This window comes from Lycorma delicatula, chromosome 2 (assembly GCF_047948215.1).
Source record: "Lycorma delicatula isolate Av1 chromosome 2, ASM4794821v1, whole genome shotgun sequence".
Classification (NCBI taxonomy): domain Eukaryota; kingdom Metazoa; phylum Arthropoda; class Insecta; order Hemiptera; family Fulgoridae; genus Lycorma; species Lycorma delicatula.
The window spans coordinates 84110806-84126990 of NC_134456.1; the positions used below are offsets into that span (position 1 = coordinate 84110806).

The 16185-nt window shown below is 30.8% G+C and overlaps 2 protein-coding genes across 3 annotated transcripts in view; both read right to left on the reverse strand.

Moving 5' to 3' along the window:
- The window catches only part of LOC142318965 (esterase FE4-like), a 40824-nt gene extending 38284 nt beyond the window's left edge, over nucleotides 1-2540 (reverse strand). The window contains exon 1 of the mRNA XM_075355681.1: nucleotides 2294-2540. Within this exon, the coding sequence (XP_075211796.1) occupies nucleotides 2294-2500 (207 nt within the window). The 5' untranslated portion in view covers nucleotides 2501-2540. The remainder of the gene's footprint in view (nucleotides 1-2293) is intronic.
- Nucleotides 2541-8939: 6399 nt separating this feature from the next.
- The window catches only part of LOC142318962 (juvenile hormone esterase-like), a 76543-nt gene continuing 69297 nt past the window's right edge, over nucleotides 8940-16185 (reverse strand). For both annotated transcript variants that reach the window (XM_075355677.1, XM_075355676.1), the window contains 3 exons: nucleotides 13309-13447; nucleotides 10750-10885; nucleotides 8940-9275 (listed from right to left, as the gene is read on the reverse strand). In XM_075355677.1, coding sequence (XP_075211792.1) covers nucleotides 9092-9275; nucleotides 10750-10885; nucleotides 13309-13447 — 459 coding nt within the window. In that variant the 3' untranslated portion in view covers nucleotides 8940-9091. The remainder of the gene's footprint in view (nucleotides 9276-10749; nucleotides 10886-13308; nucleotides 13448-16185) is intronic.

A 16185-nucleotide genomic window follows, 5' to 3' on the forward strand; every position in this document is an offset into this window, starting at 1 on the left:
TATTTATTTATTCTACTGTATTAATTTATTTATTTGAGCTACTTCATAAAATTATTTTGTATGAAATCATTTTATGTCTTACGTTTATAAAATACAGTACGAATTAACGTTTCAATTAATTAATTTCATGTTTATTATATACGAAGTTAAAATACCTCTGTAGTATTCATAAAATTTTTATAATAAATTTAATAATAATTATAATTATATATTACTTTTATTCACCTTTCTTTAACACTTTATTTGCATATGTATTTCTTTGACAATTTAATATTTTTATTTTGTAGTTTTGTAAGCCTTCAAAGGTCAAACGAATATTAGTTATTGGTTCGTATGTGCTATTTAGAAATAATTTTCGTAAATAATTACGTGGCGTCTAAGAAAATCGTACATTATAGCCTTTAATAAATAAACAACTCATTCCATATACTTTTGTATTACGTCACTGTTACTGTTTATTTATAGCAAAACTTTAGTTTAAAACATACTTTAAAACAAAACATATACTTTCAAGAAATAAATAAATAAATTACATCACATACATCTTGACCAAAATTATAGGCGTAAATAATTTTATTTGTAATAACAAATTACCAGAACATATTTCATAACTATAATAGTGATATATAGTTAGATACGATGAAAGTCATTGCAAATTAAATGATCTGACTTTTGGAATACGCTACTTTGGCTGCTGCTGTGAGAAGTCGTCGAGTGATGTAAAGAGCAACGGAGGGGATGGCATAGCATAGCACAGACCCTTCAGATATTACATACACTATGATATAGTTAGTTTAAATAATTACATCATCACACGTACCAGTTATATACAGAGTTATCATAAAAGAATGGTGCGGTTTCAGTAATTAAGATTGTAGAGAAGAATTGTAGAGAAATTTCTAGGTGTTTTATTGGTATCCGTGAAAGCCTCCAACCCAAAAGTGTGTTGCGGTGAGTTTTGTGAGTTACTATGTTCTCGGATAAAGACAAAGCAAAGTGTGTTTTATTGATACCTGAATTAAAATCCGTAATTTTAGTTCAACGTGCGTTTCGATGTGAATTCGGAAGAGATCCACCACACAAAAATAACACGTTGGTTCAAACAATTCGAAGAAACTGGATCAGTTAAGAAACAGAAATCAACCGGCAGACCAAGTGTACCAGACGAAACGGTTGAACCTATTAAGACAATCGGCAATTAGAAGTCCTGGGAAGTCCATCTCCCGTCGAATTAGGTATTCCAAAATCAACAGTTCACAAAGTTTTACATAAAAAACTGAAATTACACGCTTATAAAATCCAGATACTGCAGGAATTGAAACCCGATGATGGTGTAAAATGTTACAATTTCGCTGTTGAAATGTTGGACAGAATAAGTTGAAACGAATCATTTTTAGACGATATAATTTTTACAGACGAAGCTACATTGCATGTGAATTGATGTGTTAACAGACACAATTCACGAATATGGGGCTCTGAAAACCCACACGCAATTATTGAGAAACAACGCGATTCGTCTAAAGTTAATGTTTGGTGTGGTGTGATGAAAAATCGTGTAATAGGGCCTTTCTTCTTTGCTGAAAAAACAATTAATGGAGTTGTGTATCTTGACATGTTAACCGATTATTGCTTTCCTCAGCTGGATGAACTCGAAAACATTCATCAACTTCATTTCCAACAAGATGGTGCTCCCCCGCACTTCAATGCATCGGTCACGGACGCTTCGAACGAAAAATTTGGAGATCGATGGGTAGGCCGGCAAGGACCCATACTTTGGCCTCCAAGGAGTCCAGACCTGACACCTTGCGATTTTTTCTTGTGGGGATACATCAAACCAGGATTAAAAACAGGGATAAAAACCAGGATTAATGAAGCAATGACAACCAGTAACGAAGAAATGTTAACTAATGTGTGGAGAGAAGCTGAGTATCGTTTGGACATTTGTCAAGCGACTAAGAGCGCACATATTGAAATTTGTAAATTATGTAAAAAAATGTTTGAGAAGACAAATTTGAAAAATAAAAAACATAAACTGTAAGTAATTCTGTTTTAATTTAAACCATGTTCTAAACCGCACCATTCTTTTATGATAACCCTGTATAATAAATGCCCAGAAAAACGATATCATATTTAAATAAATTCTTTTGCGTCTCTAATCTAAAAAAAATTAAGTATCGGTTTCTGATTAGAAAAACGATGAAATCTTATAATAGTAGGAAAATCGGATTTTATGTACCGTGTCTATCGCACGTTTAAAATAATAATTTTGTTTATTATCGTTTAGTTGTATTACCTTGAAACGTAAAGAACCAATAGGAGGTTTAGCGTACGGAATTCGTAAATATGCTTCCACCAGTCTTCCGTTTATAGTTGTTTTCCAAGTACCTTTAATTCTTCCCTGCGGGGTACACACTAAAGGTCCAGTTTCAACCTTAACGCACGAATTGACTCCCAAAAGAAGATGAATTATTAAAAAATAAAACAGATACATTCCGTACATTCTAAATGAGTAAAATGAAATGAACAGATCCCTGAACGTGCTTCTACATTTTATGCTGATTATCCCTTCTCCAACCAGGTCGTGGTGACAATGCAAAAACTAAAATATAAAGATTAGTTACTAATTCATTAACGAGAGAAAAAATTCTACATTCAGTTATTACCATATGCTAAACACTACTCAACGATTTATTATTCGCCAATATTGAAAAAAAAGACAATAAAAGCTTAATTCCACATCCTAATTTATTAGTACGTGTACAACATTAATTTAACATTCAAAAGTTATTATCCAGTTAATACATTATGATGGAATAAAATATAATTTAATTACGTTTATTTAAAAACTGTTTCGGATGAAATCAATTTTCTATAGTTAAATCTAACGCACTCAGGAAATTTTTAACTCCAGTTAAAAAACAGTGGTTTTAATGTTTCAAACTTAATGCATAAAAAGTAAAAAGTTTTCAAAAATAATTTTAACAGGATATATTAAAAATCTAAATTTCATTTTATTATTTTATTTTGAAGCTTCTTAAAAACGACTTTCTGGATTGTTATTCATTACAAATGTATATGTTCTCGTGTGATGCAGTAAATCACTACTTTAAATCCTTCAGTTTGAATCTAATTAAAATTTCAAATAAATGATTCTGATGAAATTTCCTTATTACCATTCAAATAAAATTGCTGTCTCATAATGGTCGCCCAATATTGGATAACAGGTGCACTCAAAATAAATTTTGTAAATCCGGTTTAAAAATCGCGCTAGAAATGAACGAAGAAAATGTACTGTATGAATTTTTATTGCATTTCACCTTACGAATGCATTCGAAATTTACTTGTTAAAAGATTATCAAAATCTTTCGATAATTTATTCTGTAAAGTAACAATGTTGTACACTTACACTTTTTTTCTCCAGAAACTGTAAGCTTAGTCTTAATTACAGTTACCTATCCTTACAATCCTTTTTTGTATAAGAAATTAAATTTTTTGCAATTTAATTAATTAAAAATTTTTTTTTTTAATTTTAGAATGGTATAAAAAACCCCAGCTGGGTCCGAATCCAAAAATTCCGGATAAAAAACATTATTGTTATAAAAATTAAATGACATACTGCTGCTACATTCATTTATTTCGCTTTAAATATGTTAAATATTTATTCAGCTTTTCCAATTTCATTGTTTTTACTTCCTTTAACGAAGTAAAGGAAGTAATCGCGAAAAATTTCGGTTTTCAGATTTCAACGGAAATATCCATTTTGACCATCCATGAATCCATTTTGACTAGTTTCGGCGTGACGTCCGTACGTATCTCGCATAACTCAAAAACGATAGGATGTTGAAATTTTGAATTCAGGACTGTTGTTACTTCTAGTTGTGCACCTCCCCTTCTGATTGGAATCGACTGAACCAAAGTGTCTAATAAAAAGGCTCAAAATCCAATTTTTTTGGATTTTGGGCTTTTTCTTAACTGAAGTAATAAGCTCTCATTGAGAGCTTTTCAACGATATATCATAAGTGGTACTTATTTTCATTGGTTCCAGAGTTATAGTCAAATAAAATTTTAATTAATGAAATATTTGGATCTTAAAAGGGGAAGGCACATCGGTTCGAATTCGACTTCATCTTTTTTTTAAACAAAAACAACAAAAAAACAAGTTATAAATGAAATAAAATTTTATGAACTTTTCATTTTTTTAAAAATGGGTATGTATAATTTAATAGACTCAAAAGGAAGTCATGGAGTGTCTACAACAGATTTTTTTATTTTCAATTCGATTCCATGAAATGAAACATCCATCAATATGAAAAGTCCATTTCGATTGTGACATGATATGAAACTGATAATTTTCTTAAAACCATTATTTACAGAAGAATTGCGTGGAAATGGGATAAATTCTTTTATTTCTAGCTGTTTTTAAAATTTAATTTAATTTCTACTTTCCAAAAAAACAATATTTTTTTTACGTTAAGTAATATTGAAACAAACTTTCTTAATGACGTACGGGTATTACGATCGAGTATGGCCTTTACAGAGGTGTGAAATTTAATCAAAGTGAAATTTCTCAACAAAGTACGTGTAACTGAATCGTTTGTATTCAAGCCAAGAAAACAGAAAAAATAGTGTTCCAACTGATTATACTTGTGATCCAAGAAGGAATATTCAGGACATGTTCTACTGGTGAAAATAATGAAAGAAGTTCATATAAACACAGGTTTGGAAATGCTTTGTCTTCCGGTTACGGCTAGCAAAATATTTCACCCGGATTTCAGTTCTTCTAATAAAAAGAAGCCCTACTGTAATTTTGGGACCCAAATTATGGAGTAAAGTTGGTGGTTTCTAATGTAATTTGAGTTGGAAAATATGTAAAGTAGGTCCCAGAACTGTAACTCCAGTAGGTTTTAAGATATCCGACGTAAAACACAAAATTCAGTGTCTTTTTTTTTTTTTAGTACAATAGCTTTGTTAAATGATTAATAGATGCCGAATATTTAGTAATAAAACTTGTTGAGAATTTAATTCTGAGAAAATGAAAATACAGCCGAAAAAAAAGTAAATAAAAACTTTTAAAAATCGTTCTTTTATTGAAGCAAAACAGACGAGAAATATACAGAAAATCGTATTACTCCTTCTGTACCTAATAAACATTCTTTTTAAACAATCTTCGGGGTATCAGCATTTACGTACGAAACTGTCATTTCCAACGTGTTCGTTTTCTATTGAACTACAAGTAAATCATCGTGTTAATGATGAAAATAGTGTTATTCACCATATTTAGCGAATCCCAGGCACTACTAAAAGGCGAATTTCACGTTGCACTGGTTTGTCAAAAAACAAAGTGTAGCGTATTCTACAGAAAGAAAATCTTTATCCATTCCGCCTGCAGAAGCTTCAAAATTTGCGACTAACAGATTACACCCCCCCGCGGTTAAACTTGGGTCATTGGCTTCTAGACAACGCTGATAATGTAAATTAAATTTCATTTACTGATGAACCCGCTTTTACGAGAAATAAAGTTTTCAATTCTAAAAATAGTCATTTATGGAGCGAAGACAATCCACATGATTATGTGGAAACTATTTTATGGCTTTTGATTTTTTTTTTATCTATATTATGATTTTATTTTGCAGTTTCTGTGGAAACTATTTATGAAAAAATATTGGGACCGTTTGTTTTCAATGAAAACCTTACGGAAGATGCATACGTTCATTTCTTGAAAAATAATTTACCGACTTTTTTGAAGGATGTACCATTACAAACTAGATTGCAAATGATTTTCCATTACGATGGTCCAACGCCACATTTTTCTTTACTAGCTAGAAATCACTTGAATGGTAATTTCCTAAACTGGATTGAACGAGGTGGACCGAACGATTGGCCACCAAGTTAATTTGATTTAACGCCACTAATCACTTCATTTGGGGGCATATGAAAACGATAGATAAAACGGAAATAATTTACGTCGGGCAAAGTGCTGTGGACATTGTGAAGGAGGGAATTTTGTACAGTTACTATAACTGAGGTTTGTTCTCATTTATCATTTCATATACTTTATTATTTTTTGTTTTGCTGTATTAAGAATAATGTTTAGGTACACAAAAAAATAATATGAATTTCTGACCACTTTTCGTCTGTTTTGTTTCAATAAAACAAGTTTTTATTTACTTTTTATTTGTTGTATTTACATTAATTTTCTCAGAATTAAATTCTCTACAAGTTTTTTTACCAAATATTTCAATTTATTAATCATTTAACAAACTATTGTACTAAAAACCCAAAAAGACTGTTTTTCAACACTTCATTTTATGTTTTACGTCGGATATCTTAAAAACTACTGGAGTCACAGTTCCGAGATTTGTTTTATCTTATTTAACAGCTCAAATTACATAAGAAACCACCAACTTCACTCCTTAATTTGGATCCCAAAAATTACAGTAGGGCTTCTTTCTATTAGAAGAGTTGAAATCCGGGCGAAAATTTTCGCTAGCCGTAACTCAAAGACAAAGCGTTTCTAGACCTATGTACATATGAACGTATTTCATTGGAATTTGAACCGACCTTTCTCTCAGCGGCAGCCGGGCCCCTCTACATTGGTGGCCCCCAGAGCCCGCAGTGTCGGGTGTCTTCTGCCGGCGCGGCCGAGACGGTCCTCCCTAACGGTACTCGTCTGGCTCCGCCTTCATCTACGCTTCCTGCTGCTAACGGGGCTTCGTACCGGGCCGGCCAAGCCTGCTGCTCCGGCGGGATACGGGCATCACCCGCGAGATCCAACGTCGGGTCGGCCAAGGGACTTTCTTCTTCTTGTTCTACTCCTGTTGGTGGTCGGTGAGAGTAGCTCTCGCTTTGCCTTTTGCTGCTTATAAAGTCGCGTGCGGGTGGTGGGCCGCAAAATTGCTGTGATCGGAGTGTTGCACGGTCAGCTGACTTTGGGAGGAATGCGATGCAAGTTTCCCCGACATCTACCGGCTAGCGTCGCGCTCGACGACAGTAACCACAGCATATGGCAACTAGTTAAGATTTAACCAGACTGCATGTTCACGAATGTGTGAGTCGAATAACGTCCACTATTCTACTATTCTAAATACTGTAATACATATAGACTTTATGTTAAATAAAACGCGTTGATTCACTTCTTAAAATGATTGTTTAATGTTTATATTTTATATATTGTTACATTGTAATGTCGTGTATTTCAATTAATGAGATGAGATGAACTGTTTATTTTGTGGCAAACGTGTTGGGACTGGTGCTGCCCCTCAAAAGAGAGTACTTTGAAAAAGAAAGAACCATTTAGTTACAATATGAAAATAGTAATAAAAAAAAGCTTGGGAACTTTTATAAATTTGCATAGTTAAAATACATTGCTTTGAAATTTAATCTTTGTCATGACTGCAAAATGTATGGATATTTTAAGTAACTTTGTCACTTTCACTGTAAAATATTAAACTACAAACATAAGAGTATTCCAATTATAGCTTTCAATGTAAAACAAAGGATTTACCATTTTGAACAATGGATGAACAGAAAAAAATATTCTGAAAGTGTCCAAAAAAATTTTTAAAGTAATAATTAAAACCACACTAAAACTTATAAAGTAATATTCTTTCAATTCTCCTTTATATTTGAAATAAAATTGAAAATAAGTATTATCAACTTACTGTATCTTAGAAATTGAAATTAAAAGAAATGAAGAAATACTATTTTTTAATTTTTACTGAGTGTTGTAAGTTTTATTTCATTTTGTATTTTGCAGTTTAATTTTTATTTATGGATAAACCTTCAAATAGTTTGTCATTGGTCTTATTAAATAAAAGCTGTTAGCTAGTAACATAAATAGAATCCTGCATCTTGACAAAAACGAAAAAAAAACATAGAAACAATATTAAAAAAGTTTTACTACGAGCTAAATTTCTCTGGAGCATGGAAATATGTTATTTTTTTTATAAATTTTCCTAATAAAATTCTTTTCATATACTAAGACTTAATGTACCAGAATGACAACAGGATATAATACATGATGTAGATCCTCTTAATGCAATGACGACGACAAAAATAATTAAAAATCTACTTAAATCATCTATATTTAAAAATCATATAATTAAATCAAAATTAAGTGGGAAATAATAATAATAACTTCAGTAGGAAATTTTTCAATTCAAATTATGTGAAAAAGTTTATTACAGATCACTTTTGTAGGGGAACTTAATCTAAAAATAAAAATGTTTCATTGAAGTTGGTGTATTAGATGTACAGGATTGAACATACATAAAAACAAATGTATGACTCAGAGCTGAAAATGTCTTATTTTAGAAGTCTGAAAATACCATAGTTCGGTTAGTTTTGTCACAAGTAATAATTAGCAATCCATATCATATGTTACTCATATCTGTTCTGAGCTAGGTTCATTGTACTGTGTCCATCTCCATTCTCTTCTACTCACAGTTACACTTATAAGATGACAACACCCATTTCCTTTAAGATTATCTGTAATTTTTATTGTTTTTAAGTAATTTCTTATTTTTTTTGCATCTTTTAATCATTCTTTATCCTTTCGTGAAATCTCCCATTTTTCCTATTTTGAAATTGTTCTGATTAAAATAAGATTCCATTCTCATTAATTCAACTACCAAAAAATTATAGATCATATTTTGTTAAAAGTAATATTTTTATGGATATTTACAACAAAAAAAAAATAATTTTTTCGTAACCTTCTCCAGAACAAAGAGTACAAATTTTTAACAGGAGCTGAATTTCACCAAATGGAATTTATTTTTTTCTTAATTTGTACACAAATTTTCACCAAAATTGAAGTTTTTTTCTTTTAGTAATTTATTATTCTTGTTTTCAGTAAAGTGAAGACTTGGAAGAAAACAAATTTTCATGCAATGTACAGGAAAAAGGAGTCAAATAGATTTCTTTAAAAAAAGATATTTCACTTTTACCAAAACTTTATTTAATACACTACATTCTTACTTCATTATTTTGAAGATTTAATGAAATATTAACCGATTAAATAACATAGCAATCTGTGAAAAAGTGTTTCAAACTTAATCCAGTTAGTTATGCAATCTTATTTTTCAAACTTAATCTATACCATAGTATCTGTTCCTTTAAATAATTTATTCCTCCACTCCAGAGTGCTCCAAAAATCATCTCTTTCCTGCAGAAAATTTTTTTTAATTTGGTAGTTATCACCTTGAATAAAAATATATTCATTATCGGGTTTATTAGTTGGATTCCACTGAACTGGTTTACTGTCAGGAGTGGGATTTCTGGAAAATGTAAACGTTAGTTGTGATTATTTTGATCTCAAAGTTACAGTAATAATTATTATGACAACGATGGTAGGAACAATAATTACATATAGGGCAGAAACATATTCTGAGGTAATGTTCATCTTTGCTTTAGTCTGTCTTTGACTTCTACTGATTATTAATCTGTGACCAGGGATTAATTTACATCACATTTTAAATATAAAAAAATTGTTTTCCAATATGATTTTGTAACCCTTTTAATTATGTCTCGAAAGTGTACATCTATGATATGATCAATTATAAAAATTTTTTTTTAAAAACATGTTTTTCTAGATATGCAGAAATACAGGTAAGAAATTGTTAAATAAGTTTTATATTTTCTAATATATTAATTAAATAACGATTTTAACTTAAATAATGATTGTATTTATTTCAGAACACATAATTTGTAATATCCAAATGAAACATACTCTTATCTTAATAAATACCTTTCCAATGTTATATAACATGTTACATAAATCATGCTACTTCTTGATGTTTTAAATAATCATTATTTAAGAAAAATATTCATTAATCTCTGTGTATGTAACAATACTAGCTGTTATTGTTTATACTACTCTTATTTATGGAAAAAACCATTAAGAAATGAAGCATTAATCACCATGGAGTAGGATAATGACGATATGGTTTTTGAAATTTTCTAAAGATTCAAAATGGACAATATATTGTTGCCAAAAATCACTATTTTAAAAGCAGTGAAGAAGGTAAACTAGAAGTTTAATTTTGTCACATGACAATAATCCGTCAAACAACATTATAATCATTAACCAAAATTATCTGGGAAATGTGTTCATACCAGCTCCAACACTACCAGTTTTTGTTAATAAATTTTATCAGTTTGATTCATTAGAGATCTATGGAAAAAAATTTTAAAAGAAATGGAAAAGGTAAAAATTGGTACAGAATTACTAGCAACGTCAATATTGTAAAAATTTCAATTAATTTAAAAAAAATTAATCTGTAATCTATTTTTTTATATACATTACAATGAAAGTAATTAACCATTAATTAATTTGAATGCATTTTTCTATTTACTTTATTATATTATTGTCTTGAATTATATTTAATTATGAGTTATATTTAGGGCTTTTTTATTTTACTTCTAATTCTTGATTTTGTTCTTTGTGATAGTCATATTAATAAAAATTCCCACTGTTTATTTGTTACCTGCGGTAATGACTTGATTTTTTGATGCCTTTTGCTGATGTGAACTATGTACTGTACAACGTAATCTATTACACACAAACTTAATGAAATATTTATTTATCTATAAAGAGTTTTAAAAAAATTCAAACTTAATCTAATTTATGATTACATACAACATTTTTAATTTTTGGCTAAAAATAAAAACAGTAACAACACCCTTATAGTATACATACTTGTGTTTAATTAGCAATAATCATAAAAATAAAATGTTAATTATTATAATTACCCGTAAGTGGCAAAATTAGTGAATAGCTTAACCATTGTCTCAGATACTTTCTTATCAGTTTCAGAAAAACCATTATCCTTCTTCACAAATGGTTTCAATGGGAATAAATAAATCAAATCATCTACATGAGAGACACCTACAATAAAAATAATAAATTTAGTTATGCAGAGTTAATAACTAGGAATTTATTATTGTAAATCTGTATATTATATGGGCGAGTATGATTTAAAAAAAAATAAAAGCTTATTTATAACACACTTTTTCAATTTTTCAAATTTAACAAGGAAGAATGTTTTTATTATTGACAGCTAAACAAGAATTTTTAGTTTTTAGTAAATGAGTGCTAAACACTATAGCAACCCTAAACCCTAAATTAGTCTGGTGACTAGTGAACTAGATATGGAGGATCTGTAGAGAGATGAATACATTGCTGTGTAAATTTAAATATTGAAACATCAACAATTAATCATATTAAACATTAATTAATATAAAAATAATAGACAACCTCCACAGGAGGATTGTAGTGTGTACCTTTCATCTGGATGGTCAAATCCTGATCTGGCAAGGCATTTTTCACACTACAAAATTTTCACATATCACACACACACACACACACACTTAAGCTATAAGCTTAAGGGTGTGTTTCAGTACACTTGAACTTATCAACAAATTAATATCTACGAGGGTTATTTTTTCCAAGGTCTGATCGGTCACGAAATTAAAACCAGTGAGAATAAAAAAAAAATTATTTGTAACAAGTACTTACATAGTTACGCTATTTCTCTACATAGTCGCCACTCCGATTTAGACATTTGTTGTAGCGTGGTACCAACTTTCCAATACTCCCGTCATAGAACGAAGCCGCCTCTGTTTTCAGCCATGTTTCTACGCTGGTCTGCAGCTCAATGTCTGTGCCAAAATGTTGTCTTCCTGGCCAGTGTTGCAGGAGCTTCTTTGTTACAGCTGCGGTGTGCGGCCGAGCACTGTCATGGAGAAAGACAATGCCTGATGACAACATTCCTCTCCACTTATTCTGAATTTCCCTTCGTAGACATTGAAGAGTCACGCAGTATGAGGCTGCAGTGATGGTCGTGCCACGTTCCATGAATTCCACCAAGATAACTCCATTCCGGTCCCAGAACACAGTAGCCATACACTTTCTGTTGGAGAAGGTTCGCTTGGACTTCTTTGGTTTACTGAGAGAATGAAAATGCATTCGCTGTTTGGATTGCTCTTTTGTTTCTTCAGTTTCGAAATGGACCCGTGTCTCGTCCCCTGTGACAATTATGTTCAAAAAATCTTCTCCTTCATTGTGGTAGCGCTGGAGAAATGTTAGGAAGGCGTTGTTTTGTGATGGTTGGACAGCATCTTGGGAACCCATCTCGTACACAGTTTGTGGTACTGAAGTCTCTCATTCAAAATGGTGTAGAGAGCTGACCTTGAAATTTCAGGAAACGAATCACTCAATACATAAATTGTGAACCGACGATTTTCTCGAATTGCCTCATCCACTCGTTCAACGAGATCATCGGTTGACACACACTTCCTTCCCTGACCGCCTGCATCATGAACATCTGTACGTCCTGCACCACTGTCGCACTTTGCTGTCACTTATTGAAGTTTCACTTATTTGTCGATGAATTTCAGCTGCATTACACCCCACAGCCTGAAGAAATCGAATTACCGCACGCACTTCACACTTGGCGGTAGATGCTATCGTTGTAGACATGTTTACGAGCTGGCTGCGTGTTCATAACTAAACGAAGTGACGCGGTGTGATTGAAGGCCATACTAGAGATGCTGCGTAACACATATGCGCAAAGGTTGATCCGATTTTGGCACGGGTTTTTATTTCGCGACTGATCGAACCTTGAAAAAAATAACCCTCGTATCTCCAGCACTGCTATTAGTATAGTTGTAAAATTCTATCACATCTTTGTCTAATTAAATCTGTTGAGCTGGATGGACTGGAAGAAAATCAGCACGGGAGGAGATTAACAAGTGGCAAAATCCTACAAATTAATTTGGTGGTATATGGCACAATTAAATGTTACATTTTTCACTTAGCTTTTCTGATGGATGAATGTTTCCAAACAAACAGCTCACCAATAATATATATAAATTATTTATTGATTATAAATAAAATCTTGAATTTGACCTTAAAATATTGCCTGACAGTAAGGTCCCATAAGCAAGTATCTTACTTAAACCAAATATCAAAAAATGTCTGTTTTTGTTATATTTCTTACCTTTATATTTTCAGAAAATGCTTTTCCTGCTTCAGAAATACATAATCTATTATCAAAAATAAATGATATTTATAAAACATTGAAATAATAGCGTAGCATATAAACAGAATATTAAAAAAATAGTTAAACATGGACACAAACCATGTGTCCAACATTCATAAATTGTTTTAACAAAAACGTTTTGTTATAGTGAAATAATATTTAATAAAATATTTTATTAAATTATTTGTTATCTTGACTACAGCCTTCAATAAAATATTTATTTTTAATAAAAAAGTGAATGAAAGGTTCCATCAAATAATCAAATTACCGTACTTAAATGTTGAATTACTAATTTTTTGTGTTACTGAGAATTCGCCTGCATGTGCAAATATATATGCAAATGCAGTTCCTTCATGTTGTTTGACTGCAGATAAAGTTCCTTGGCTAAACCAAGAATCAGAAATCATCTGAAAAAGAAAAAGCCACAGATATTCACAATGATACTGTGTCATTGCTGAAAATTATATAAAATAATTCATTAAGAATTAATTATTTTGAATTAGGTGCGGAAATTTATTTGCTTACTTAATTTGTTAAATGTAAAAACAAAAACAAAACAAGTTAGTTGTTTTGAGACACAGCTCCAGCTGATTCACTTGGCTCCACATGATTCAGTGGCTCCATACAGTTCACACAGCACCTTTCATATCCACTCGGTTCCTGACGATTCAGCAGCTCCATACACACTATATATGCCAGCTTTGTACTACATTCAGGCAAACCTGACTTACCACCATGGACTGGAGTCTGGCCGACTGAGCCCAGCAGAAAATCAGCACGAAGGCCAGCCAGAATGAAAAAATTAATTAATTTTCTTTACCAATTACCCACCTTCCTTTCCTAACTTACAATTTTACTTCAGTCAGTACATGTGACTCTCCCCAGGGAAGGGAGCATATTGCTTCCTCCAAAAACTAGGGCTCCAGGTGTATTCCTGCAAATCTGAAAAGCACTATAACCAAAAGGACTTCAGCAAACGGATTGAAGGGAAATTACACTAGAGTATGAGGCTCTTATGCACCTAGTCTCCCATGATCAGACCCAGTTATTATTCACATTGGTCTAATGGACCAGAATGCAAAAACCAACTCCATCCATAAATAAAACAAGAAAATCTTTAGCCACCATTAAACAAATAATGACCTGACTGATTAAAGAAAGACACATCAGCAAGGAACATTCATCCAGGTACTGAGATTAGTAGCGAGGTGGTAAACTCCCGTTACCCTTGCGTTCCATTCCATTCAGGTAGTCTTCTTCCAGCCTTCTTCTATCAATCTTAATGAACTCAACGTACAAACTTACAAAATATAATATAATATATATTCTTTAACAATGTATCATGTATGGAATCATTAAAAGCATTTATACATACTATTACCTTGTATTATTCATTCAAATATTAAAGGATCATATCTAATTATGAAGTGATTAAAGTTCATATTTATTTGTTATTTGAACCAACAGTAAATACAGAGATTAATTGTCCTAATCAAGGTATTACACCACAGTGGATATTATCTCAACATACTTTTTGGTTCTCCAACCACAGATATATATAATATACATTTTTGAAGAAACACCATTCAAGAATCTTTATATTCAACAATCTACTGCATAAAGGGACTACAAGCATCTAGATCTACAACAATATTTATGTAACATCTTTCTTAATTTATTATTACATTTAATTTGCATTGTTTCATCATATATATAACATCATTGATTCATTTCACGTTTAATTTACTTTTTTAACATTTCATGTTGTAATTTAAGTTATTTAATATCATTATGGAATTGGAGCAATTAATAAGAAAAATAGCATCAGTAAAATCTTCTATAACAATAATTTGCAACTTTACTGATAAATTTAATGCCTCACAAGATGACAGAATTCACTTAAAAATTAAGTTAAGGAATCTTCTTGATTTGAAAGACAGATATAACATCATTCAATCAAAAATAGAAATGGAATTTGATGATCATATATTTTTGGGTAGTAAACAAGTCGAACAAGACTTGTACATTACAGAATGTAAATTGCAACATTTAATAAATGATAATAATCAAAAATCATCTAATAAAATATAATCATCTAACAAAAATGATATAACTGCTCTAGAATTATTAAAGGTACAATTTGATAACAAATATTTAATCGCATCTCATAATGCTAATTGCATCGTAAGTTGAGATTCCACAAAAAGAAAATCTGTAGATACTTTGTCTAATTTTATTAACAAAATATCCTCACATGTAAATTTACTTGAAACAATGCAACTTCCTGTTAATACATATGAATTTATCGTTGTCCAATTTCCCATCTAAATTGGATAATAACACTTTAAGATTATGGAATGAGAAATTGTCAAATCAAAGGTTTCCCAACTTTAAACACTTTAAAAATTTTTTTAAATTAAAGACTACAATTTCTCAACACGAGAAAACAACTTCTAGAAAACGTTAACGTAGACACTTCAAATACACAAGTGAGGACAGGAAACAATGTCAAAGTAAACCGCTACAATAATTCAACTAAAACTTTTACCAAATGCTTTACTTAAATCATAACAAACAATATAAAAAAAAATGTCCGTTTTTATTCAAAATTTAACTTTAACCAATGTTCATTCTGTTATTCAAATCATTACTTATATCAATGTAAGGAATTTTTAAACTTGTCCGTTAATGATCGTAAAGCCTTTTTGGAAAATAATAATTGTTTTTCTAATTGTCTGCGGAAAGGCCATTCCACCAATGTTATTCAAAAAATTGATGTAAGATTTGTGCTACGAAACACATTACACTGATCCTATGGACAAATTTAATGATTCTAAATTAGAAAGTAATAACCCATAAAGAGGAATGATTTGATTTTACAAAAACCTACAGATGCCAACGAAAACCTTCAATTTACAACAAAGGAAATCGAGTGTACCAAAAACAAATCTTAACATTAATACTAATAATAATAATAATAAATAAATATAATAATAAATAATAATATTATATCTAATAATAATAAATCTTAACATTAATATTAATAATAAAAATAAACGTTAATCCTTATCAAGGTTTAAGGCCACAATCAGGACATTCAAACCAAGAACAAAGTGACATCGGTTATAGTGTGATGTACTACCAC